This window comes from Anoplolepis gracilipes, chromosome 13 (assembly GCF_047496725.1).
Source record: "Anoplolepis gracilipes chromosome 13, ASM4749672v1, whole genome shotgun sequence".
In the NCBI taxonomy this organism is placed as follows: domain Eukaryota; kingdom Metazoa; phylum Arthropoda; class Insecta; order Hymenoptera; family Formicidae; genus Anoplolepis; species Anoplolepis gracilipes.
The window spans coordinates 4,563,931-4,589,369 of NC_132982.1; the positions used below are offsets into that span (position 1 = coordinate 4,563,931).

At 30.7% G+C, this 25,439-nt stretch overlaps 5 protein-coding genes across 7 annotated transcripts; 3 read left to right on the top strand and 2 right to left on the bottom strand.

The window, feature by feature from the left end:
* The first annotated feature begins 1,649 nt into the window (after positions 1-1,649).
* On the top strand, positions 1,650-8,456 carry LOC140672485 (uncharacterized). Its single transcript, XM_072904677.1, has 2 exons — positions 1,650-1,942; positions 6,914-8,456. The coding sequence occupies exons 1-2, from the start codon at positions 1,819-1,821 to the stop codon at positions 7,258-7,260; spliced, it is 471 nt and encodes a 156-aa protein (XP_072760778.1). The 5' UTR covers positions 1,650-1,818; the 3' UTR covers positions 7,261-8,456.
* Positions 8,457-11,288: 2,832 nt separating this feature from the next.
* On the top strand, positions 11,289-16,391 carry Rab7 (RAS oncogene family member Rab7). 2 transcript variants are annotated; one of them, XM_072904674.1, is made up of 6 exons: positions 11,289-11,428; positions 12,651-12,836; positions 12,899-13,117; positions 13,315-13,452; positions 13,539-13,674; positions 14,706-16,391. In XM_072904674.1, exons 2-5 carry the CDS (start codon positions 12,657-12,659, stop codon positions 13,623-13,625), a joined length of 624 nt encoding a protein of 207 aa, XP_072760775.1. In that variant the 5' UTR covers positions 11,289-11,428; positions 12,651-12,656; the 3' UTR covers positions 13,626-13,674; positions 14,706-16,391. The 2 variants fall into 2 exon arrangements, with proteins under 2 accessions (XP_072760775.1, XP_072760776.1); XM_072904675.1 differs by lacking the exon at positions 11,289-11,428 and adding an exon at positions 11,909-12,046.
* On the bottom strand, positions 12,650-20,344 carry LOC140672481 (uncharacterized). Its single transcript, XM_072904673.1, has 6 exons — positions 20,223-20,344; positions 19,778-19,977; positions 18,498-18,584; positions 17,736-17,942; positions 17,369-17,542; positions 12,650-17,125 (listed from the first exon to the last, which is right to left on the bottom strand). The coding sequence occupies exons 3-6, from the start codon at positions 18,540-18,542 to the stop codon at positions 16,769-16,771; spliced, it is 783 nt and encodes a 260-aa protein (XP_072760774.1). The 5' UTR covers positions 18,543-18,584; positions 19,778-19,977; positions 20,223-20,344; the 3' UTR covers positions 12,650-16,768.
* Positions 20,036-21,165, top strand: LOC140672478 (mitochondrial import receptor subunit TOM40 homolog 1). Its single transcript, XM_072904669.1, has one exon. It carries the CDS (start codon positions 20,188-20,190, stop codon positions 21,163-21,165), a length of 978 nt encoding a protein of 325 aa, XP_072760770.1. The 5' UTR covers positions 20,036-20,187.
* Positions 21,166-21,569: 404 nt separating this feature from the next.
* LOC140672469 (endoplasmic reticulum lectin 1) lies at positions 21,570-25,282 on the bottom strand. 2 transcript variants are annotated; one of them, XM_072904654.1, is made up of 7 exons: positions 24,470-25,281; positions 24,164-24,337; positions 23,512-24,036; positions 23,024-23,077; positions 22,376-22,537; positions 22,065-22,304; positions 21,571-21,939 (listed from the first exon to the last, which is right to left on the bottom strand). In XM_072904654.1, exons 1-7 carry the CDS (start codon positions 24,605-24,607, stop codon positions 21,688-21,690), a joined length of 1,545 nt encoding a protein of 514 aa, XP_072760755.1. In that variant the 5' UTR covers positions 24,608-25,281; the 3' UTR covers positions 21,571-21,687. The 2 variants fall into 2 exon arrangements, with proteins under 2 accessions (XP_072760756.1, XP_072760755.1); XM_072904655.1 differs by lacking the exon at positions 23,024-23,077 and having other exon boundaries at positions 21,570-21,939; positions 24,470-25,282.
* Between the last annotated feature and the right edge of the window lie 157 nt (positions 25,283-25,439).

Below are 25,439 nucleotides of genomic sequence, written 5' to 3' on the forward strand. Positions count from 1 at the left end.
CCAACAAAAAATTTGACAGATAAGTTACCCAAACAACTATCAAGAAGCCGATATGAACACCATTGGTCATCCAAGTATCAATATAAAAGATAAAATTATTATAATAAATTATAGAATGCAAATATTATAATAAATTATAGAATCCAAATAATATATCAAAATATTTTTAATGTATGTGTTTTAAAAAAATCATAGCCAGAACAAGTTTTTGGCTGAATTTATTAATAGTATAATTACACCCACTTTGTAAATTATTCATTGCAATAAATTTCAATTTAAATCGATTTTAAGCAGAGAGAAAGAGAGTATGTCGAATTCCATTAAATTTATAAACTTTTAGAATTGTAGAATTTATTTAGCAATTATAATTCCTGAGATGTCCTCTTTAAATATACGAGACGGTAAGATTCCATAATGGTCCATAAAATTAAACTTGTGATTCACTTTTAGTAACATACACGGATTTTATCTTCATTAACGTATAAATGAGATCCAAATCTTGTATTAGAAAATAGTCTTTTGTCATATATATTTATATTTTAATGATTATTATGCCATTATTAAGTCTTCGTAATTGCTGAAAATGAACAGTGTATGTGAATTCCCTATATTATTATCCTAACGCGATAACTATTTTCTTGCACATAGTACGCACGGAACCGCAACGCGTATGCACGCATCTTAACATATACATATATGTATATATATATATATAGTGTATGTATTAAAGTATAATCTACCTCGTGGAAATCAGCGAGTCTTAATTTTTAATATAATTGAATAATATAATTATAGATCACATATGTGATATATATATATATATATATATATATATATATATATATATATATATATATTAATATTTATTTATTCATTTGTATAGAGTGACTCTCTTTTTCTTATAGTCTTTATAGCAAGACATTTTTCTACATCATATAATTACCTAATGCTTTCATCAAAACAAAACTCTGTATTAACTTTGACAAAATAGATAAAAACTTCATATTAACACCGCTCTTTTGAAAAAGAGTTAATAGATACATACGTCAAGATTTTGTAATGAATGGAAATGAAAGTTGATGACAACTTATTAATTTACGGAGACATGTTTATAGTAATTTTACGATACGCGATAATAAATGGTTGTCAATTACTCTTGCTTATATCATGTTTTTACATCGATCTATAAATTATCTATGCTACTGATGACTGACCTAAATGAATATATAAAAGGTATCAGCGCAAATTTAAAATAAGATAAAATATTCAACATTTCACTCGTAAACTGAAGCAAAATATTCGAGATAATATCTCATACTTTATATATATATATGTCTCGTAAAACAAATAAATAAAATACTTTTCCATCATAAAAATTCTTTTTGGAAATATACATTTCTTTGTCTTTTTATATATTTATTTTTTATACATTAATAGCAACCATCAGATACTTTTAATTCTTCTATTCGTCGGGCAAATTTTACACCGAGACTCCAATACGATCACTCAGTTCCGTTTGTGTAGAATGCATCCCTACCTATCTACCGTGTAAATCCCCCGCGTTTACTCTTGGTTATCTCCGACACCACTCAAGCTTCGGTCGCGAACGATTCTTCGGTGACTGGTGGTTCAAGAGGTGAGAGACTACGTTGATCTGGTGGGGATAACAGGGACCCCGCCCGATAGTCGGGTATAAAATGCCGTCACAGGAATCAGGCCCAACCAGTCTTAATCGAAACAAGAAGCTTAATTTTTCTTTCTCTCCCGTGCCTAAAGGAAAGGCCCCCAGTGAATCTATCTGTCGTGAATCTCGAGATCATGAAGCCCGTCGTCAGGTTCGCCTTGCTGTGCGCCGCGGTCGTCCTCGTCGTTGCCGAGGAGATCATAGATCAAGAACGACCGAAAACCTTCCGCAGACTGATTCCCGCCGACGTTCTTCGCGGTGAGTGCATATCTTTTTTTAATTTCCATTTGTAAATTAAACTTTTTGAAAGCCGTCTAAATTTATTTCTATTTAATTAATCTTAAATTTCGTCTACGTGTGAAATCTTTGAATTAAGCGCCGATTAAATGATAGAAAGATTAGTCAGAAAAATTACGAGTCGCGTTCGATTATTAATAGAATAATAATTATATAATTATTTTAATTTTTTTTCTCTGTGTGTCTAGTGAAAAATAAATTAAAAAAGATGTTATGTCGGAAAAGAATATTTTTAGCGCGAAATATTTTAATTACTATCGCCTGAACATAAATAATACAGTATTATTATTCAATAATTGTACAAGATGATATATTTGTAACAGTATAATTCGCGTTGAATATGCAAACAATTAGTGCGAGTAGTATGTTAATTTGTTGCCGAGACAAGTGCTACGTTTAGATCGGCGCGTTTTATTGTGAGAAAATTAAAAATAATATATTGCTGATTTATACAGGAAAACCATACAAATAAATCATAATTTACAAATGTAACATGTTTCAGGTATGTTTATATATGACAAATGTTTACAAGTTAATTTTATTATTTAATTAATTAAGATTTATTAAATAAAATAAAATGAAATATATTTTTGTTAAACTTATTAATGTGTTTTTAGGATAAATTAATCCCATATAAAAATAATAAAAAATACTTAAAAAATTATGTTCATAAAACGCGAGATTCTGTAAAATAAATTAACAATATAATTTTTTAAATGCGTTTATACTTGAGGAAGAATATTCTTGCGGAACATCAATTGAGAATCACTGTTAACTGTTTGGCCGAATTCAAAGAACAGTACGTACATACATGACCGGCAAGTAGGACGATCGCCATTATTTTCAACCGGTCTCTGAAAGATATTCAACTTTCTTACGATGTCTTGTTGCGCGTGTTGAACACTCGGAATCCCGGTGACAAATCGCCAAAGTATCGCTAATGTCATTCACAGCGCAAAAGAAAGAGAAAACAGTATAATTTATATTTAAATCGATCATTTTTAAAACTCATTAGTTCAAAACTGTTATTTTTTTAAGATGAAAAAAATACTTTAAAAGAGTTCGATATAAAATTAATGTAAAATTTTAAATATTTAATGTAGAACCTAATCCGATTCTTGTAATTAATTCCATATTGCATAAAAAATTACGTTCAATTATTTCCAAAAATAAAATTTACAATTTATCTGAAATTTTCCATATTTTTTTAGACAATTGTGCTACTGATTTGACTTTGTTCAAAAAAAAGTAAATTACTTATATAAGTTACGGATTAAAAAAGTTAGTTCTACGTAGACTAAAGATCTTTAATATCGATATCCGGGTGCAAAAAATCACGGACAATTTAATAATCACCACAATCTAGATAACATCTTATAAATCCTTGCTTATTCTTCACACGTTTCCCCCTTGCACTGACCTTGCGGCGTATATATTACTTTTTTTTTATTTTGTAATAACCGTTTCCTTAATATTCATCCATGCATATCTTTGATACGCGTGACTCTCGGCTCTTTTTTTTATCTCGGTTCCTGATTCACACGATGTATTGGCTATTCGCGGCGATATATCTCACGGACAAGTCGAGAAAAATAGGAATCGCACTTACTCTCCCAAGATCGCGAAACCGCGTGAAAGTTTCGTACCATAAGCATCACCTTATGATCCCCTTGCCAATACCAGTTTTGCCCCGTTCTTTCTCCCTTGCTCGATATCACTTTCTTCTTTATACGGTCTGTAGGGCGCAGCAATGCGTTTCTCTTTCTCGTTGCGTGTCGAATTGTAGCGTTAAAAAAAGATCGTTTCAATTATCTCGCGATTAATTAAGGATTATACTAACTTTTATTATATTATTTTATCATTTAATGGAAATTATCATTAAATCAATGATAAATAACTAATAACTTAAGGGCTTCCTAGAGAGAAAATCCTTGATATTCGCGTACACGCGTATTCCTTTAATCGATCTTTAATTACCTGGCCTCGGTCTTTCCTATTTGTTACTAAAGACCCTGGATTTCCATGAATAATTAAATTACTCACGATGACGGAGAAAATTATGCGACCTCGTTGCTCGAATTGTAGCGAAGGCAGCATCATACTAGGTGTGGAAACTTACGAGAAAGATAGATCTCGCTCTTGATCAAATTTTAAAAGGTTGTAGATGTGCGCGAAGCAAAGATTTTTTGTATTGAATATGTAACACGAGTAAATCTCGACACACCTTTAGCATGAAAAGTTAACTATGGAACCTTTCATACATTCTTTGTATACATATATTTGCGTATGAATGCTAATGGTTAAAAGGATTATATTATACTTGAGAGTGAAATTGTGCCGCGCGTAACATTTCCTTCGTACGTTTATCGCATAAAATATCTACGCTATTTGAAAGCGAAACGTCCGTGAAAACTAACAACCTCGTCTATTCGCCAGAAATGACAACTGGTACATGCGATGAAAGTGCAGGCGGAATCAAAGACCATAAAATCGGAGAAAGATCGCCACGTTCGCCTGCATCGCGAGACTTTCGAAAAAAAATTATCAAGAAGCGGGACTCGTGTGATTCTCTGTAATATGATTATAAATTATAACGTTTTTCTTTTCTCGTTTATCCTATTAACTTTTTGATTATCGAATTAGATTGGACATGAAATCTTCGCGAAAGATATCGATTCTTCGAATTTTTAAAAATGTAGATATTTTTGCAATTTTATATTAATAATTTCGATTTAAAAAAAAATAATATTTATGCGATAAAGTACCTTTAATTCCACATACGAGTTTTAATAATCGTCACGCTTCTTGTAAGTTCCGGTGAAAGTCTATTATAAAATTGTCATTAGTAGCTTTTCTTCTATAATTATTAATTAGCTTTAATTATTTATACATTTAATTTTTGTTTTAAAAATTTGATTTATCAATTTTTAGTAGAATTAAAATCTCTGCGCTCTCTTGCTTCATTAAATATCCTTGTTTACTATTTCATGCTGACTGGTAAAACAAGCAAACCGCAACGATTTGCGGTTAATTAGCGGTGCCATAAACGCTGATCGTATCGAGGCACCAGTCAGTGAATCGATGACATTGAGAAAATGGTAACAAACACGTCATTATTTTAATTTCACAAATAGACGTTCACTCGCGAAACAGAGAATTATATATATATGACTAGACACTCTGACGTCTTTGCAAAGTGCGTAATATTAGCTCCCGTCTTCGTCATGAATATTGAATACAAACATGAGACAGCAAAAGAAATATTGCTATAGCATGAGTCACAAGTAAATTGTAATAAAAAACAGGTTTTTCCGAGTTATTTAATTATAAACTTTCCATTCAAAACTTCTGCATCGAATTTGTCCGAGTGTTTTATTATATTTTACTACACACTAACAAATTATTTGTTTAAACTTATTTTTCATGCCTCTATTTGGATTGTAATCAGAATTTTTTTAAAAGATCTTTTCAAATTTCAAGATATTTTTTTCTCCCTGTATCCTATCGAGTTATCGAATAAAATGATTTCACAAGTGTTCTGAATCATCGAGACTTCGAAGGGTTGATGAAACTGACATGAGAACCGTTAACCCAACAAGTCGACATCCATCGTAACGACTCTCAACATTTGTTGCCGTCGTGTTGCGCAAAAGGCTGCAATCGCCCGAGCCGACGTGTGACAGTGAAAGTGTTTCTCCTTGAAGTTTCTAGCACAATCAAAGCCAACGACGATAACGACGATGAGAAGAATAACTGTCGTCAACGTAGACGGGTATCGAGATTACTACGTCGCCAAAGTTACAATCAAATTAGCCCCGTAATGCCGTCATCCGTTGCATTCGTCGTCGTCGCGCACGGTTTTACATCCAGGAAGTGAAATTTCCAACTGTCATTAACGTATTGCTATATGTTATATGGGTTGATTTGAAAATAGGTCGTTAAACCCAGCAGGCAGTATTGTTTTCTCGTTATATTGTATTGTTTGAAATAAAGAGATCATAATGTCGATATACGAACATCGATTTATATTCTACGATAAAGTATTTGTTGATAACTTTAATAGACATTAACAGATTTTTTTATATATAAAAGTTTCGATTACACACTTGATACAAAAAGATAAGGAATAAAAAAAGAATATTTGTGGGTCAAAATATGTGATCTATTAATGCTCACAATATGCATGTGTATAATGAGAAAAGATTATATATTCAAATATGTATGAAAATTATTTTCATCGAGAAAGAAAAATCTAAAATTGATAATTAGACGATTAGCCGTCAGATAAACGTCACAAAATTGAAATAAATAATCATGAAATTAAAATAAACGTCGAAGAAATCCAGTATACGAAAAGTTTTCGATCGTTATCACCGAGAACACTAATTTCACTGCACATCGTGATGTGCAACGTGATATTAAAAATTTTTTATCGCATCTGTTCTATCGCGTCAGCTCTTTTATCGGTCCCGTCATTAAAAACTGCAATTAACGAGCAATATTATAGCACTGGCGAAACATTAACACCGCTTAGGTCCGGTGCACACAGCGCATTAGAAAGTAACGACACTTTTCGCGCGTGACGAGGTAACGAGATAATGCACGCGAGCGAGCACGTTATTAAGGAAATGCAATCTCTGCGTTTTTCATCCGTTCGCCACCGATGAATGACCTCTTACTCTCACATCCCATATGCATCCTTGTCGGTGAAAATCCAACGCGGTTCGTAAAAAAATCTGCAAATTTTTTGACAAATAAATTTACTGTATTATTTTCTTTCAACGATATAAATAATCTCGCGCTGCATTCTTTGCGTTTTATCATACGATATAAAATCTCAACGAGAAGAGTTAATATAATCCTATCCTATTGCATTCAATCTTTAATAATTAATAAATCTTGATGAAACAACAATTTCGTTACGTGTTGCAGATTTCCCCGGCATGTGCTTCGCGTCGACCAAGTGCGCGACCATCGAGCCGACGAAGACGTGGGAACTGTCGCCGTTCTGTGGCCGTTCTACCTGCGTGCCCGCCGATGACAATTCTGGCCGTTTGTTCGAGTTGGTAGAAGACTGTGGCCCGCTACCTAAGGCCAACCCCAAGTGCAAACTCTCCGAAAAGACCAACAAAACCGCGAGCTTCCCCGATTGTTGTCCGGTCTTCGAGTGCGAGGACGGCGTTAAGCTTGAATATCCGGATATCCCAACGCTGCCGCCGCCGACCGAAGTGGAAGGGGAAGCCGGAAACGTACAGCCGGAAGGCGCACCGAAAGCCTAAGTCGGTAGCTCCGAAAAAAAAAACTACCCCGGGGAGAAGGTTGCGGTGTAGCCTCCTCGATGAGATTAATCGGACCCGGATTCATCTTAACGTCGAAGAACACTGCCCGATTTATTGACGTGGCGTATTATGCGTCGTATCATATATATATATTCGAGAATTTTATTTTCCGAGACCGACATTCTTTAATAAAAAGGTTCCTTTCATAGCGGACAGCTAGCGTAACATCGAGGTATAATCGAGATATAATAAATATAAATACATGAGATGTATTTAAATGAAATTCCGAACTGTTTTGACAACCGGTGCATTAGTTGTGTCAGCAGTATTTCTCGAAGAAAATATATAAATTGTCGCATAAATAGCAATGAAACAATGTCGCTTTGTGTTAGGTACGACCATAGAGATCTCTTCATATTTTGATTATCTCTAACTACTTCAGTTGTTTAATGATGAATTGTTCGATAGAACTTGCGCAACATTTATGTCAATCGCGACGAGGCCATACCGTGATACCGCTCACCGTCCAACGTGATCCGATTCCGTACACATGATCCAGATTAAGCTAATTATATACAAATTTTATATTGCGCCTTTACAAACCACGAGCACGATAAAAAAAAATTTCGACGCACTCGTTTTCCCTAATTTCATCCCCGTAATCTTACTTTAAATCCTTTAACTCGTCAGAATATACGCTCGCTAGTTTTTCCCAATCATTCTATAACTGCTCACTCTTGTTAGAGCATATGATTTAGTACCGAAAATAATTTCGAGAAATGTATATTAGAAAGATAATTTACATTCTGAAAATTATCAGAAAAAAATAATGGATAAAAGTATAAAAAAATATATCATAAAGAAAGTTAAAGACATTTGAAGATTAATAAATAATAGCTGCAGAATTTATTAAAGAAATTCGGTGCAAGTTTAGTTTTTCAACCAAACAACTCGCCGAAAGAGATGCTGCCTTTTGTGTTATACTATTTCGAACCAATTAGAATGGTCGAAAAGTTTAGATACTTTCTTAATATCTTCTAATAATATTCAATTGGTAATGGCGCACTTCTCTAGTTAAGTCGACTTAAACCTTCCTTGGCATATAATAAATTTTCATAGCAGAGTCTGGCATTTGTATCGCAAATATGTGTGATTGTAATTATATGTGATTAAATTAACTTACTTATTTAATTCAATCCGCGTTGCTTACTTTTCTCCTCGTCTGCGTCCTCGATTCTTCCTCGACTCTTCCCATTTTTTGTTTCTGGATCTAAAATTAAAATCAAATCATATACTTAACTCAGACAATAATGTCGAAAAAAATTTATATATCAAAATCAAATTTTAAAAATTGCTCCCAAATGAACGGCAATAATTAAATATTATATAATTTATATCTTTAGATAGATTTATATAAATATATAAATATAAATATCAGAATGTGATACGTATGACTAAATAAAAAAATGGACAATATAAATATGGCATCACTTACAATGTGTATTCAAAATAAAGGATATTAATTTATGTAACTATTCAAGAAATCAATGATTACAAAATTTTTTAATAATAAAAATTTGAGAAAGAAATTGACAGATTGAAAATTAAATATTGCTTTTATTTAATTTCGATATAAAAAAGAAATTTAATTTTAAATGCCATAAAAATTAACAATATTATAGTGACTAAACGTTATGTGAGATCGAATATCACACATATTTCTTTTTTTTTTTAATAAAGGCTTGATTTTTCTTTTCTTTACAAATTTATTAATAACGTTTCAATATTTGGAAAACACTGATCCTAAATGTTTTATGCAACGATATTTCGAGAAAACGTAAGTGATGACTAACATTGTAAAAGTAGGCGAGAAGCAAACAAGATTTTCGGTCTCTACCCAAATAAATCACAAGACCTACTTTCTCTCCGAGTTCTTTCTACTGTGCTTCATTTCAAGTTTTCAGTTTTGATTTTAAATAAATAAGAGACAAAGATAAAAATATGTTTTAATATTGAATCGTGATTATATCGTGACATTCAGATATACACACAGATTTCTACAATATTAATTAAATACCCATTTCAATGTAATTCAAGATGAAATAATGAACGCGATAACAAATTAAATATTATCTATTAAATTTACATAAAACATGGTTATGACTATTTTTATAACAACTTTTCTTTCAATTGTTCGAATAATATTAGTCTCAAATAATATTAGTTAAAATTGCAATTTTAGTTAAAGTTGCAATTTTTTATGTTGCTATTCATAAAATATATATTTTTACGACATCCTATATAATATTTGCAACGGTTTGCAATCTGAATAATAAGTAACTAATTAATTTGTCTACATCTTAAAATTGTGCAATATTTTATACCAAGGATAACGATTAAGATACAAATTTTATTGCAGTGCCGCTAGCGAAATGTCAACATAAATGTTAATATACAAATGAACAGGTTTATACAAATTCGTGTGCAATAAATTTGTCAGTAATAAATTTATATGTAAAAAAAAATATATATATAATTATTTTATATTATATATATATATATATATATATATATATATATATATATATATATAGAGTATACATATTTTTATGTGTGTAATCCATTTATGTAATCTATTTATATAAATAATTAACATCCAATTTTAATCGATAGTGAAAAACTTACATTAAAAATTATAGTATAATATATTGAAAACGAAATTTTCTTAAGATTCAGAATGTACGCGAACAAGAACCTTGATTAACTTTTAAAATATAAAAACATAAAAAAATTGTGATTCGTTAACAAGTTAATAAATATCTTTCTATTATTATATCAAAAAAACGTAAAGTATGAATTGAAAAAAAATCATGTTTTAAAACCTAAGAAATACATTCAACATAATAAATTTCATTCGATTATTATATAATTATTCTCTTTTTGACACATGATTAATATAAATTTTGAACTACTTACATTCCATTGCTTTTAATAGAAAATAATATGAGATGTATGACAAACGGAAGATAGGTTAATTGTTTGATTGCGCGGGAAACACAATGAGAGAATTGGAGAAAGCGTGCGCTGCTGAGAGGCTGACAAGATATTAGGAGCACACATGTCGATAAGAGGTAACGCGATCTATGTTCGGATTTGAATTACGCGCCTTTTAGAGGGAAAGAAATAAATCATTAAAGCATGCCGTCAATAATTAGGAAAATACGATTTGGAAGAAGTAATATGAATTTTTAAAATGACGCAAGTTTTAAAGCCTAATATTTTCCATACAATTTTAAATCAATTTCCGTCAGTATAATGAATTTTTAAAAATTTGATAGTAATATTCTTTCGAAATCTCTGTTCATAGAAAATTGTTATAAATGTATATAATGAATATATTAGAATTGTTATAAAAAGGAGCATTTACATACTGATATACATCTCGTAGCAATAATTAATATATATTATTTTGATTGTTTAAATTACATATTAAAATAAGATCAAAAATTATTTCTGTTACATGGAATATAAAAAAATACGTATAACCGCTAACTTTTATTCTATTAACAATTGTTATTTATTGATATAATTTTGGAATATTTATTATTCTCCCCTCTATTTTTCTAGAATGTATATCAAAGAAGATTCTCACCCGAGTAGTCAAGAAAGCTCGCAATGTCCACAGATTCCACTTTTCCGAAAATAGTTGATGTGTAGTAATAAAAAGACGCGTTGCTTCTTACTTGAAGAAAATCTCGATGCCGACAGTTGGCGCAATATTATGAATATCTTTCACAAGGGATAAAACAAGCTGAAGTGAGATGCTAATACAAACTTTACGATTTCCGATTGGCCGACCCGTCTCTGCGCGCGCGACAATTCCGACCAATCACGTTTCGAATATTTGACAGTTCGCGACTGACGCGACGTAAGAACAAGCCTTTCAAAGTCAGTCAGTCCGTGATCGTGAATATATCGAGATACGTCTGTATCGACCTCTGAAGCGAATACGATATACGCGAATTACACTCGGTCGATAAGGGAGGCGAAGAACAGGTGACGACATCGTTGTCATACTCGTGATTTCATAACACGCCATTTTCTTTGTGTAAAGTGTGCTGGAGCCGCAGATCGTTTGCACGTCGAGATATTTTCTACCGAGTTCAAGGTAACGCGCGACGCGATACCCGACGTTTACGTCGACCCCCGAATTACGCGCGTCGCACGCTCGTGCGTCTCGTGCGTATATTCCACGTCGTGCGATCGTCGCGTCGAATCGAGTCTCGGATTATTTTTCGCTCGCGTGTGACAGGTTTCCGTGGAGCATCGCGCAGTTAAACGGATTCTGTCCACGGCTAATAATTTCGCTCGTCATCCTTATCGCGTCATTCGCCCCTTATATGTATCACGATACTCGTCACGAATCCTGAAACACGAATTTCCCGAAGTGTCGTTCAACGTTAACCGCCAAAAAATTCGTGCTTAAAAGGCTTTGGAAAGAAAGTCACTCAGGCCTTTTTTTTCTTCTCGCGAATGCGTTGTACATACATACACATACGTCATTGTTACTCTGAGATATACTTTCCTCATCATGTTGTTAGATGATTCATACAATCAGTCATTTCTTTAAGATGCTCAGTATCAGATATTTTTTATGCAGTTGTGTATATTGGGTTCATTGTTTTGATATGCATGATACATCAAGTAAATAATAATAGAGAAAATATATGACATATACATTAAAAATTCGTTTTTTACATATTTACAACTTCAAAAGTATTTTATGGTGTGTTTATATTCTTTGTCGTTATAAAATTATGCCAATAATAAAATTAAAAAAGGAAGCTATATATTTTATTGATTTATACAAGATATTTGTAAAAACAATCAAAAGCTAAAGTTTTTCTTTATTACAAAGTGACAGAAGTCAAAGTATAGGAACTGTAACTCTTTTAATCTGAAGACAATTATATTTAAATTGGAAATATTTAAATTAGATTTATTCCAATTTGAAAACCTTCAAAATGAAAAGACAAAATTTATATTACACATAATTAAAAGATTGGTATATATATTGTATCTCATTAGCTGAAATTTATTATATACTTGAATTTTTAGTGTTTTATATTTCTCTTTTTATAGATAAAAATTTGCAAAATTTATATTGATATAAATTTTTATGATGATAGATATTAAAAATTTATTCTCTTGATTATGAATTATAATATCGGGTTAAAAATATATATTATTCTATAGCTTGATAATAAATAAATTATATATCTGAATTAATCACAATTGTGTCTCTATTTTAATATTATACAATAATTTTAATTTAAAAAATGCTTATTATTATAAGAATTAATTCTTAACATTATTTTATATCTTTCCAGTAAAAAATGGCATCCCGCAAGAAAGTGTTGCTAAAAGTCATTATCCTTGGAGATTCAGGAGTTGGAAAAACTTCTTTGATGAATCAATATGTCAATAAGAAGTTTAGTAATCAATATAAAGCGACAATAGGAGCAGATTTTTTGACTAAGGAAGTAATGGTGGAGGATAGAATAGTCACTATGCAGGTAATGTGTACACATTAATTTTAATCCTATTTATATCTCTAAAACTGTTTTCTTTACCTTAGATCTGGGATACCGCTGGACAAGAAAGATTTCAATCATTAGGAGTGGCTTTTTACAGAGGCGCTGATTGTTGCGTGCTTGTATTTGATGTATCTGCTCCAACTAGCTTCAAATCTCTAGATTCATGGAGAGATGAATTTTTAATTCAAGCTTCTCCTCGGGATCCAGATAATTTTCCGTTCGTCGTGCTCGGGAATAAAGTAGACCTTGAATCAAGAGCAGTAAGTAAAATTGTTTGTGCAATGTAATAAATAATCTATAAAATAATTTAATCTTTTATATATTTAATTTTATATGCACACTAACATATAAATATTATTTATAATCTAATTTTAATTTAGTAATTTGAGCTTTAGAATTGCAATTTCCATTGATCTCTTCATTTCATTTCATACATTTTTTATGTTTTGTGTTATAGGTATCAAGCAAGAGAGCACAACAGTGGTGTCAATCAAAGAATAATATTCCATACTTTGAAACTAGTGCAAAAGAGGCTATTAATGTCGAACAGGCTTTCCAAACGATAGCTAAGAATGCTTTAGCTCAAGAAAGTGAAGTAAGTGTAGTAAACAGACAGTGCAAAAAAGTAAATCTCATTTCATTATATATGCAAATCTGATCTCTACATTGTGTAAATTCTAGGTTGAACTGTATAATGAATTCCCGGATCAAATCAAATTGAGCAACGACCAAAGAAGCAACGGCAGAGGTGATTCGTGTGCTTGCTAGGTCTTGGCACAGCAGTAATATCTCTTGGATAACTAAAAAAGATGCACAGGTCAGATTCTACATTTACATCACCTGCGCAGAAAGGACGCGGAGAATATATTGCGATGAGCTTTATGTGTGCAGGAAGTCACAAGTATATTTCTTCATCTCAACGTGTTATTACAATCTTCCTCTATCCGCGAAATGTTTCAATATTCTCGAAATTTTGTTAAATCATTCATGCACGGTAAAAAATAACGAATTAAATTCATACGTAACAAGATGTGTACAAACTATCGATATATACATATATGTATAAAATTGTTTTTGTAAATGTATATGGGAATAAGATATATTTATCCGACTTCCTGACCTAAAATAATATCGCAATCTTGAATTATGTACTCCTGCTGGACTTGTCGTATATGTAAGTCCTATCAAGGATTTGCATCTTGTTTTTAAGTATTGTAATGCTCTCTTATTGAATATGTGGCGAAACAATTGAGCTATTTTTATCTCAATCTTGATGATTTATTGTTGAATTAATTTCACAATATTTCGAGGTTTCCAAACGATATATATATATATAGGGAATCGTTATATATATATATATATATATATATATATATTGCACCAGAGAGGGTAATATATAGGTCGGGAACACACACAGTTAGTGATACTGTTAATAAATTATAATAAAAGAATTTGCTCATGATTTGTTAAATACAATTGCATTTACAGAAGAGCTCTAGTATATAGCTTATTATTCTTAGAACCGAATATTTGCTGTCAGAATAAAAATGATTCGTATGAGATAGAAGGAAAATAAGATAAAGTTACAATAAAGTTAAGATACTTTATAATATGTCTAAAAGTTATCTTAACGAGTTAGAATTCACGCGAATGCATGGTGTATGAACTCCTCAATTTTTACTTTCTTTTAGAAAATTCTGTTATATATTATATATTATAAATTTAGAAAATCCTGTTATTATATATATTGAAATATAAAATTATAATAATTTTGACTTGTTGCGCATATGTTAATGCTAAATATGTTACACTTGGTTCATATAAATAATTATTTTAAACCATTTTTAGGGATATTTATATCGGCCATCCCAATTTAAAAAGAAAGAGAAGAAAATTCGTTGCAAACGTGACTTAGAAAAATTTCTCATCGCTGGATGTATTTTCTGTAATAGTTTTTACAAAAAGGTATTTTTTAAATTTTACCGCAAAGTCCCAGATATTCATCTTCTGAATGTGAGATTTCTCTCCTTGTACCGCGATGCACATCGGTTTTTAAGATTTTTTACTATACGCGAGACAATGAGATTTCAGTGCGCGATGAATTAATCATTAATTGTATGAATTATCGAGCAACAATTCTATGCAGACTATATTTTGTAAATAAGACAACTTATAATCTACTTAGAACAATTTATCGTTATAAATATGAATCTTTATATCCTGATAGCCATATCAATAAGTATGCGCTCTTGTAATACTTTAATTCTACCTATATAGTCCTTATTAGAACAATAATTATAATCCTAATGGCGTGTGATATTTATTTTCATGAAAGAAGTGAGCTTTTACATATTCATGCAGGCAAGGAGAAATATTTAAATAATGCTGTATCTTAGATTTTTGTAGTAAAAGTAATTGTACGCCCATTTAAGATGTGTTAAATGTTTGAAAATGTTTTTCAATCTCTTAGAAAGAGAGAGAGAGAAAGAAAGAAAGAAAGAAAGAAAGAAAGATAGATAGATAGATAGAGCAAGGTAAGCATACTTTTCATAGTATAGTAATATAGCACGATAGTATTATGCATCGCGGTATCAGTAATTGCCATCCAAGTTGCGATTGTAATCTTTGATAATTTATAATCTCTGGATTATAATTAAGAAGCTGCAAAATTTATATTTCGTAGATTATACATGTTGATATACCTTCTCCCATTCCAAGTTATGTTTGATTAATAATTGTATAATCATCAATGGGCAGACTGAAACTACTTGATGATGTTTCGCGTTAAATTATTTATCGCGTGAATGTTTCCTGCGAAATTTGACTTTACACATTTAAAATAATAAATCGATTTAAGCTTGGGAGCTTAAATTTTCACTAAGAAATAATCAAACTGAGTTACTAATAATATCCGTCATTTCTGAGCCACCCTGTGTACATATAACATTCTTATGAAATAAAAAATAAAACGTTTAATGCGTGAAATATATATGCACATGCAGGGCGTCATAAATTTCATATTTTCTAGATTATAGATACACGGTATGCTGTAAACTAAGAAGAATGATGGTAACTAAATCAACTATCAAAATAGCTTTTCATTCTTGAACTATTAATATTTGAATTAAAAGTTTTAGAAATGCGAAAATAAAATCTAATATTCTAAATTTTTTTGAAGCATAATTGTCAAGATGTTTGATATGAAAATATAATATAGATGTATCACACAAAAGATAAAGTTCAATCAAAGTTTCATTAAAAAAGAAGTGGTTTCATATTTGTCGAGGAATACTATTATCGAAGAGAAAATGTGCAATTTTCTAAGATACTCTGTATATGTATATATAATATATATATATATATATATATATGATGATGAAACATTCGCACTATCGAGTGTGTTTTTATGGGTCTACGCATATATATTCGTATGCACATGTATATAAGTAAAGATAATCATGACCATGGCGATTATAATTAATGATATGTATAATTCTATCGAAATATGTTAATGATAAATATAATTATAAATAATATTATTGTTATTATTGCTGTTACTATTGCCAGTATTGTTGCTAATACTATTCGATTGCTACTGTCCCCACTTATTCCTATACTACAAATATACTGCTTCTGCATAATATATTATTATAAGTGAACAATTAATACATAATACAGTTATATGTAATAGGCATGTAATAAGCACATCCATAGTGATGTGCTTATTACATTTTTGAACAATTTACTCGAAAATTGAGCCTATTGCAATTAAAAACTAAATGTCAAATATTTTTAGAATGCATAATGCTTTTAATTAAAAATTATATATATATATATATATATTAAAAGAATGAAATTTAAATGAAAATTACTCAGAAGTTTATATTAAACTACAAACTTTCTTACTTTATTTAAAAATTTCGAGATAAAAATGAATTAATAGATGGCAATGAATTTGGAATATTTGTTGATTTAGCATTGTCGGCAGATGCATTTCTTACACAACTGTTTATACGAATAATAATATCTGTACTGAAAATGCGAATATCAACGACAAGCTTCATCATAACACTAGTCACATCTTTAATCATATTCATACGCACAGTTATCGCAATATTCATCAAGTTTATGACATTATTCTTGATATTCTTCAACGATGAGCTGATCAAAGAGAGGTTTGTCATAACGCAGTGCTGCATTTTGATAAAATTCGAAGAGTAACAATTGGGGATGATGAAGTTTAAGTCGGTCAGCACTGTCCTTATTGCCTGAAAAGATATTACAAATTATATAATATTGTTTCTATTACATTTATTATAATTATAACATTATTATACGTACTAAATAACGTTCTGTCTAAAATATTCAAGTAATGAAGTTATTAAAAATTTTATGAAACATATAAGTTCATTGAAATTAATAAGGATTAATAAAAATCAGTATTTTAGTATAATTCTAGAGATATAATGTACGATGAAGTACATTTAATTATATATTAAAGTATCAATTACTTTAATATTCTTCGCCAGGTTCGTTAATGGGGTTTCCATGGTCGTATTGCCGTTTTGGATGGACATCTCCAATTCAATAATCGTATTATCTTTTTTCGTCTCTAAATTATGTTTTGCATAATCGTAGCACTCGTCTATCTTTTTACCTTTTTTTTTCCCATTCTCGATAGATAGCTAAGAAGATAATAAATATGCAAATATATTTTTGTTTTCATGTTTTCCATAAAAATCTACTCTAAAAATAAATGCAAGAAATTTTTCAATGTTTTAATTATAATTCAAATTATTTCTTATTTTATAATATAGTTAGCACATGTGCATTTTTTTATTTTTTTCGTTAAATTTGAATAAAATAAAGTACACTTACATTGATATTCTCGAACGTTGAATTGATAATATTATTAACTTTAAACAAAGCCTGAATTTTCAGATCATTGAGTCTAACTTCCAGGTTTTGCTTTATTCGCTTTTTGAAAAATAAAACATCATTAAGTACAGCTTCGGTGAATCTTTTTTGGACGTTCACCAATCGTTCGAGATAGCCCAAGGGTTCTATCACATCTTGCTTCGACGTCTTAAAGAAAATATGTAAGATAAGAGTTTCGTTTTATTATATACACTATGATACATAAAAATAAATATTTGGCTTCTCTAAAGATTTTGCATAAAGAAATTCAATTCAATCTAAATAAGATATGTATTAAAATAATAATTTTCTATAAATAAAATAGTTCGATTAAAGCTACAAAAATTTTTATGTGATATTTCTATTGACGATATATATCACGATTTCCGAAGATTTTAATTGGTTCATTAAACGCAAATTTGTTATAATTTTTCTATTAATATACTTTACTTTAAAATAATTTTATAATTTTAAAATAATAAAGATTTTTAATTGATTAATTAAACATGGCAAATTTGTTATGATTTTTCTATTGGTATACTTTATTTTTAAATCATTTTATAATAATAATTTTTAAATAATAAAAATTTTTAATTGATTAATTAAACATGGCAAATTTGTTATGATTTTTCTATTGATACTTTATTTTGAAATAATTAAATTAGATTTTTTCTTTTTTCAATCAAGAGAAGTATATGATTTTACTAAATTTGCACGACTTACATAAATTGTAGAAAATAATATCAAGAGACAAATCACGTTCCTCATTTCGTCTTCTTCTTATTTCTTACAAGTATAATTACGTTGAAGCTAAAAAAAGTTTATGTTCACAATTAAGAAAGAAGATTCCTTTTTACTGTTATTCTTATCCATTTATATATTACGACAACTTATAATTGATAGTGTGATGATGTATGTGATAACGCTATATATACTTAACTGAAACAACCTAAATAAAAAGATCTAATCTAGATATCTAAATGCTGTTAAAATTTATCAAGTATTTGTCATATGTTTATCATTGGAAAATGCAAAATATATCGAAAGAATTCTACAATAGAAAAACATTTCAAATTTGATATTTATTCCTTAAAAAAGATAAGTAAATAAATTTCTCGGCTCTCAGAAAAAAGCATTTGCTCAAGAAAAGAAATTTTGATTTATCGCACATTATGAGGATTAACTATCAGAAAGTTTAAAAAAATACGAGTTTATAAAACTTATTTAGAAATTCATTAAGATGTGTGCGATTTCCTAAATCTACCGTATTAGTTGTTTTCTATAGAATCTTTGATCTTCCAAAGTATAAATCAGAATTTTTATTCCTTTTAAAAAAATTTTCTTAGAAATAATAATGTAGGCAAAATATTAAAAAATTATAACAAAGAAGCAGATATTAATCGGTATGATAAAAAAAAAATAAAACTTTAATGAGTTATATTTGGAGCGCGCATTAAGAAAAATTAATAATTATTAAAAAACTTATCACGTAAAAAATTAATATTTTTTTCTGAGATTAGAGAAAAATGTTAGGCATTGATTGATCAAATACATAATACTCACATACATCTATCTAACGATATCTTTTGTACATGCCAAAAAAAACCGCAATCTCTTTATACTCTCCTGAGTTAAACAATACAAAGTGCACAATAATCTGTTAATGACAAAGTCTTGTCTAATGTGGTAACGTTTTTTATCGTAGATGGATTTCTTCTATATAATAATCTTCACTAATTGCGCACACACACACATATATATATATATACACATGATTAAACTTGCTAATCTTTTAAATTAAATTGATACATTTTGTTTTTTTATGAGATTGTATAGGTATATAAAACTCATTTATCAGTACCAGCTTCGCAAAATTTATGCTTCTTCCAAATAAAATACTGATTAAATCAACTATTGTTTCATACATTGCTATTATCATGAAGATAATGTGATTGTACATGTGATAGAACTATATTTCAATACAATATTATATAAATACGTACATACGTATGTAGTACATAATCCTACATGATTCTAATATCACCCTCTCCAATTTAAAGATTCCTTTTTGCGTTCGTAGAAAGATTTTTTTTTTCAAATAAGTTTTAATATTTTTGAATGTACAAGGTAGGCACATATATAATATTTAGCATATTCTCCTTGTAAGATTTATAATTCTGTATTTGAAGATCACATTTTATTTCTGAAAGTTAAAAAAAGAAATTCTATTATTAAATTATCTATATTTATCACTAAAATTATTTTATAATAAAATTTTCGACAAGAATGTGTCAAGATCACCGATACGATGAAATTAAATACAGAATGAAGGTCGATTCGTATCGAATACGCGGCTTGTATAATATTAATTGAGATACGTATCGGTTAATCATCGAAAGCTAATATTTCCATCATGGGTAGTGTCCAAGCGCTTATCAACAAACGCACCGAATTCCTTGTAACTCCTACCAGTAGGGAAGATCCGCCATGTGTTCCCTGCTTCGAGAAGGTGGACAGGAAACCTGGAAATCCCAGCAGCTTCGAGGATCTTCACGCAAAAACCAAGGAGCTTTATCCACAAAATTTCGAAGGCGCCTACTTGCTGTTGAAGAAGAACCTGAGTAAACATTTCAACGTGACGTACAAAATGACCCTGAGTTCTGTGACGCCGTATGGTCTCAAGTTCGGCGTGAATTACGTCGGTACCAAGAGGGTAGGATTTTCGGAGAAATATCCGGTCATCTCGGGCGAGATCACACCTAATGGTAATATGAGCGCCAGTTTCGTGCAAACGCTTGGCTGTAGATGTAGATTCAAACTCGCGACGCAAATCGTCGACAAGAAATACATGGCCTCTAGTTCCGGCCTGGAGTACCGCTCGGACGATTGTACAATAGCGATGACTCTGGCGAATCCGGATCTTGCTAAGTTGCACGGCACGTTGGTGCTGCATTATCTACAGGCTGTCACACCGCGGATCACCCTTGGCACAGAGATTGCCTATCTACGCGGCTCTCTGATACCGGGCGGTCAGCAGACGGTGATGTGCGCCGCGTTCCGACACAGCACCGGCCCCACCACGTTATCCGCCACGTTAGGCGAGGCAGGCATCCACGCCTGCTACCATCGGAAGGCGAGCGAGCAGCTGCAGCTCGGCGTCGAGATCGAGATCAACACGCGTATTCATGAATCCATCGGCACGATAGTGTATCGTGTCGACATCCCATATACGGACTTTGTCTGCCGAGGATTCGTCAATTCGGAGACCAGCCTGGGCGCTGTGTTCGAAAAGAAACTATACCCAATTCCCGAGGCTTCGTTAATCATAAGCGGCTTCTTGAATCACAAGAAGCAACAGTTCCGCGTTGGAATCGGTCTAAATATTGGCTAGCCCGATTTATAACCGAGAATACTTTATACTGCAAATTCTGAACATTTTCACAAAAATATTGCTCTTTTATAAGTTTTTATTTTGTATCGATATTATTCAGAAAGAGAAAAGACAAACCGAAATAGAAAGTTACCATTAATTTACACGTATCTCTTATACATTTAATTTGGAAAAAAAAAAAAAAATCAAATATTTTCCAAGAATTTGTTTGAATATTTGAAAACATACGTTATAAACTTTATCATATGTTAAAACGCAATAAACCTTTTTGATATGCATTTGCTTTACATGATAAAAGAATATTTATACATAACTATTAAATATTTATATTATTAGATAGTTTGGAATGCAAGTATTTTTATCATCACACCAAATGCAAATATGTAATCTAATTAATTTCGATTTCTCATATTAATGTTTTATATATTACAATTTTTATACTTAATAAAGAATAATGTAAATTTTTATACTTAACAAACGTTTTGATGACTTAATCGATATCGAGAAAATAATTTAATTGCTCTAATCATCACCGTTAGCTATTCGCTCGTCTAAATTATCTTGCCCCGAGTGCAAGGTCGTAGATTTCAATTTATCGAAATTTGCTTGAAACTTTTCACTTAGAAGTCCATTTTCATCGGCATATTCTAAGATATCACAGATTAATGGTGATTCAACTCCTAGAATATATTCACATGTTTTTGGTTCCAATAAAAATAATGATACACTAGATGGGCTTGTAGCAGTATGATTCTCCACACATTTTAATTTTACCTTAAAATAAAAACAAGCAATGAAGAAAACATATAAAACTATTTGCCAAATTAGTGTGATATTCTTAAGATATTTTTGTTTAGAAAATTAAAAATATCTTTCAACTTTATAACAATAATGCATACTTCAGTTTGCCTAGAAGTTCCAGTCTTATCACAGCTACTTCCATCGCTGTAAAAGTGTGAGAGGTGTTTTCTTGATTCTAGTGGTTTGGGTTTCTTGTGTGGATGCGCTGCAATCCACTCCAAATGCTTTTGTTTATCAAATCTACCGAGATTGACAATCGTTTTTGTCCCATCTCTTTCTATATGATATTGTACGACAGAACGGCCATAACAGAATTCATACTTCCACCATCCATTACCCTATTAATATATTAAAATATTCAGAATATATTCAATAAAAACAAAAGAAAAAAATAACTATAAATACTTACCCCATGCAAGCAATTCTTTCCACTGAGGAAACTCTGAACAGGACTAACTTCGGCAGGACTAATATTCTGATCAGTTATTGCATTGACAGATTCGTCAACATTGCCATTCTTATCCATAACATCCAGGGGATGTATCTCAACCCTTACTCTTGGCTCGCCATCCTGTAATCAATTTGTTACAATTTTCCATGATTCTATATGAAAAAAGTCGTATAATTAATATTTATAAAGAAGCTTTTAAATCTTCTTTACTTACGAAACAAATAATTATTGTGAGTACACACACACGCACACAATTATGCAGCAAACATACATAATGAATTACTCTAAATGTATGTACAAGGTTGATGTTATATTTCATTTAATGCTACTTTGTAACATAATAATGATATACTATTATTGCGCAGATATGTAATATTGATAATGTAAGGATAAGGAATTATATCCTACATAATAATGTAACAACTTTTCAAATGATAACAAATATAAATTTAACATTGATGAAGTAACAATGGATAAAATGCCAAAAATATGTAGATAAAGAAGGGACAGAATGGAAATCATTTGCAAAAGTTAATGATACTAAATGATCAACAAGCATTAATTCCTCCTTTCCCTTTTCTCCCAATATATACAAAATATTCTGACCTGGCCCTCCTTATCTACATGGATGATTGCATACACTTTCTGCTGCTTGTCATCCTGTGCAACAAATAATTAAGACAGTAAATAAACAGCAAATAAACTAGAAAAAAGAAAAAAGAAATTTAGTATATAAAATTAAAAAGTAAAGAGAGAGAAATACTCCATTGCATAGAATTCTATTATGTTTCTAAAAGAATTATTAAAGCCTTGATTGTAAGATATATTAGTTATCTACAGATTAGACATATGTATAGTAATAGAAGCAGTTTTCTATATTATTCTATTAAGTTTTCAAAATATATGAGGTCACTGAAATATTTTTTAGTATGCAATATAAAAAATATTTTTATATTTTTTCGATTCTAAAATAAAAATTGAAAACAATCATTATTAATACATATAACAAAAGATATACATCAAACAATATTTAAAGCTACAAAATAAGCAGTAGAAAAGAATTTGCAAGTGCTAAATATTCATCGCAGATTTACCCTCGTTTGTTGATGTCGCGTTTTTATACTTTCTAGTTCCATTAACATAAGCGACTTTGGTTTCTTTGGTGCATTACCAACAGGCTGGCATGTGATTTCATTTTCTCCAGTGTCTTGCGGCTTATAATCTGGATGACTGCATAGTACCGGTGAGAGTACTATCGCTTCATATTCACAGGTCATTGTTTCCTTGAGTGAATACACATCATGTTTACCATGTTTATAACAGACATATAACACCTTGATGATTCTTGGCTTGTTATTCAAATCACACATTGTCCCATCAATCATCTCAATTTCGACATATGGCATATTAATACCATCAATTTTTTTAATTGGTATATTTAACTTTCTGTTAGGGTTCTTTGTTTGTTCATCATAATAATTTGAGAGTTTCAACTTTTGTGCCTTGTCCAAAGTGCCAAGGTAATACTCTTGCATCTTAATTTTTTTTCCTTCCCTGTCTTCATGATATTGCCGTACATATCTACCATGGCATAATTCGTAAGTCCAATATGACTCAAGCTATTTGACAAAATTAAATTCAGATAATTACACAATATATAACAATACATGTTTATTAATAAATTATATTAATAAAAATGACAATAAACAGAAAGGAATTATATAAGAACAATGTACAAACACATACCCTATAGGAACAACTGTTTTGAGCAAATATTGGTTGCAAAAGTTGTATCGGATTTGGTCCGTTATATGATTCACTATACTCGTGTTCCTGTTCCGTTGCATCTGGGATTATGCACTTATATTGTTCATTATTAGCTGTAGTTATGAAATATGGTTCCACATCTGGGTGAGGTTTCTGCAAAAAAAAAAAAAAAATTTTAAATAAGGAAATACACGTCATACGTATATACGTCAGACGAATAACGAAATTATCACTCGCAAATATAAATATATGCAAATTTATAGAAAAATACTCGAATATACTCACTAATAATTCCGTATCACTTTTTCCGGGCCAATTTATTTTGAATATAACTGTATCGTCAAAGTGTCGAAAATCGTGTCCGAAAACAGCAGAGATTAAAACACACAGGACATTATAAATGCCCCTATAATTGCCCCACATCTTTCTCAACTATTTTATCATGTTTCGTTTTCCGTCGTGTGCCAATTACGTTTAATTGACAATTATGCTTCGGGTACTTGCGTCGACAGATAAACGGCACCAACAGATGTGCAAATGAGTAAAAAAAAAACTGTTATATTAAAGCCCTATACTTAAGCCCATTTGTATATTGCTAGATATCTAATAACGCGCGATTGCGTATGTGTACAAGTGAATAGGTTGGTTGTTAAACAGGGAATTTCTGATTTTACTTGGAAAATATTGAATTAAAAACGACATATACGAGATAGATCAATCATGGAGAATATGTGTATATATATTATGTCACTCTTATTTATATTCCAGATATGATCAGCTGTCACATCCGAGCAATGTCAAATAACATATTTATATGCTTATATTTTTATGCTTTAATTACGATTCTTTACTCGGACTGAAAGTTTGTCGCTAACATACTTCGTAGTTTGAAAAAGAAACACCTGTACAAAGACGCTTCGATACACATATCTTTTTTGTCAATATGATTTTAAAATAGAATTCAAATAGATGAATTTGGACCAGATTTTAGACACGCTTCGTACATTACGCTGACGATAAAAATATGTTAATTTATTAACTCGTATATTTCGGCTGCGAGCACACATACACAGGCAAGAAATGTCACAGTGTGACAGCTACACCGGTATAACCAATCAACGATCGTTACGTGGTACTTTGGAAGAAACGAGATCTTGATCGACTATCGCGCGCAACCCAACCTTATCTAACCCTCGTGCATGCGGAAAATTAATTTTTCTCGACGTTGGCAGACCTGCTTCTAGAACTTTGCCCC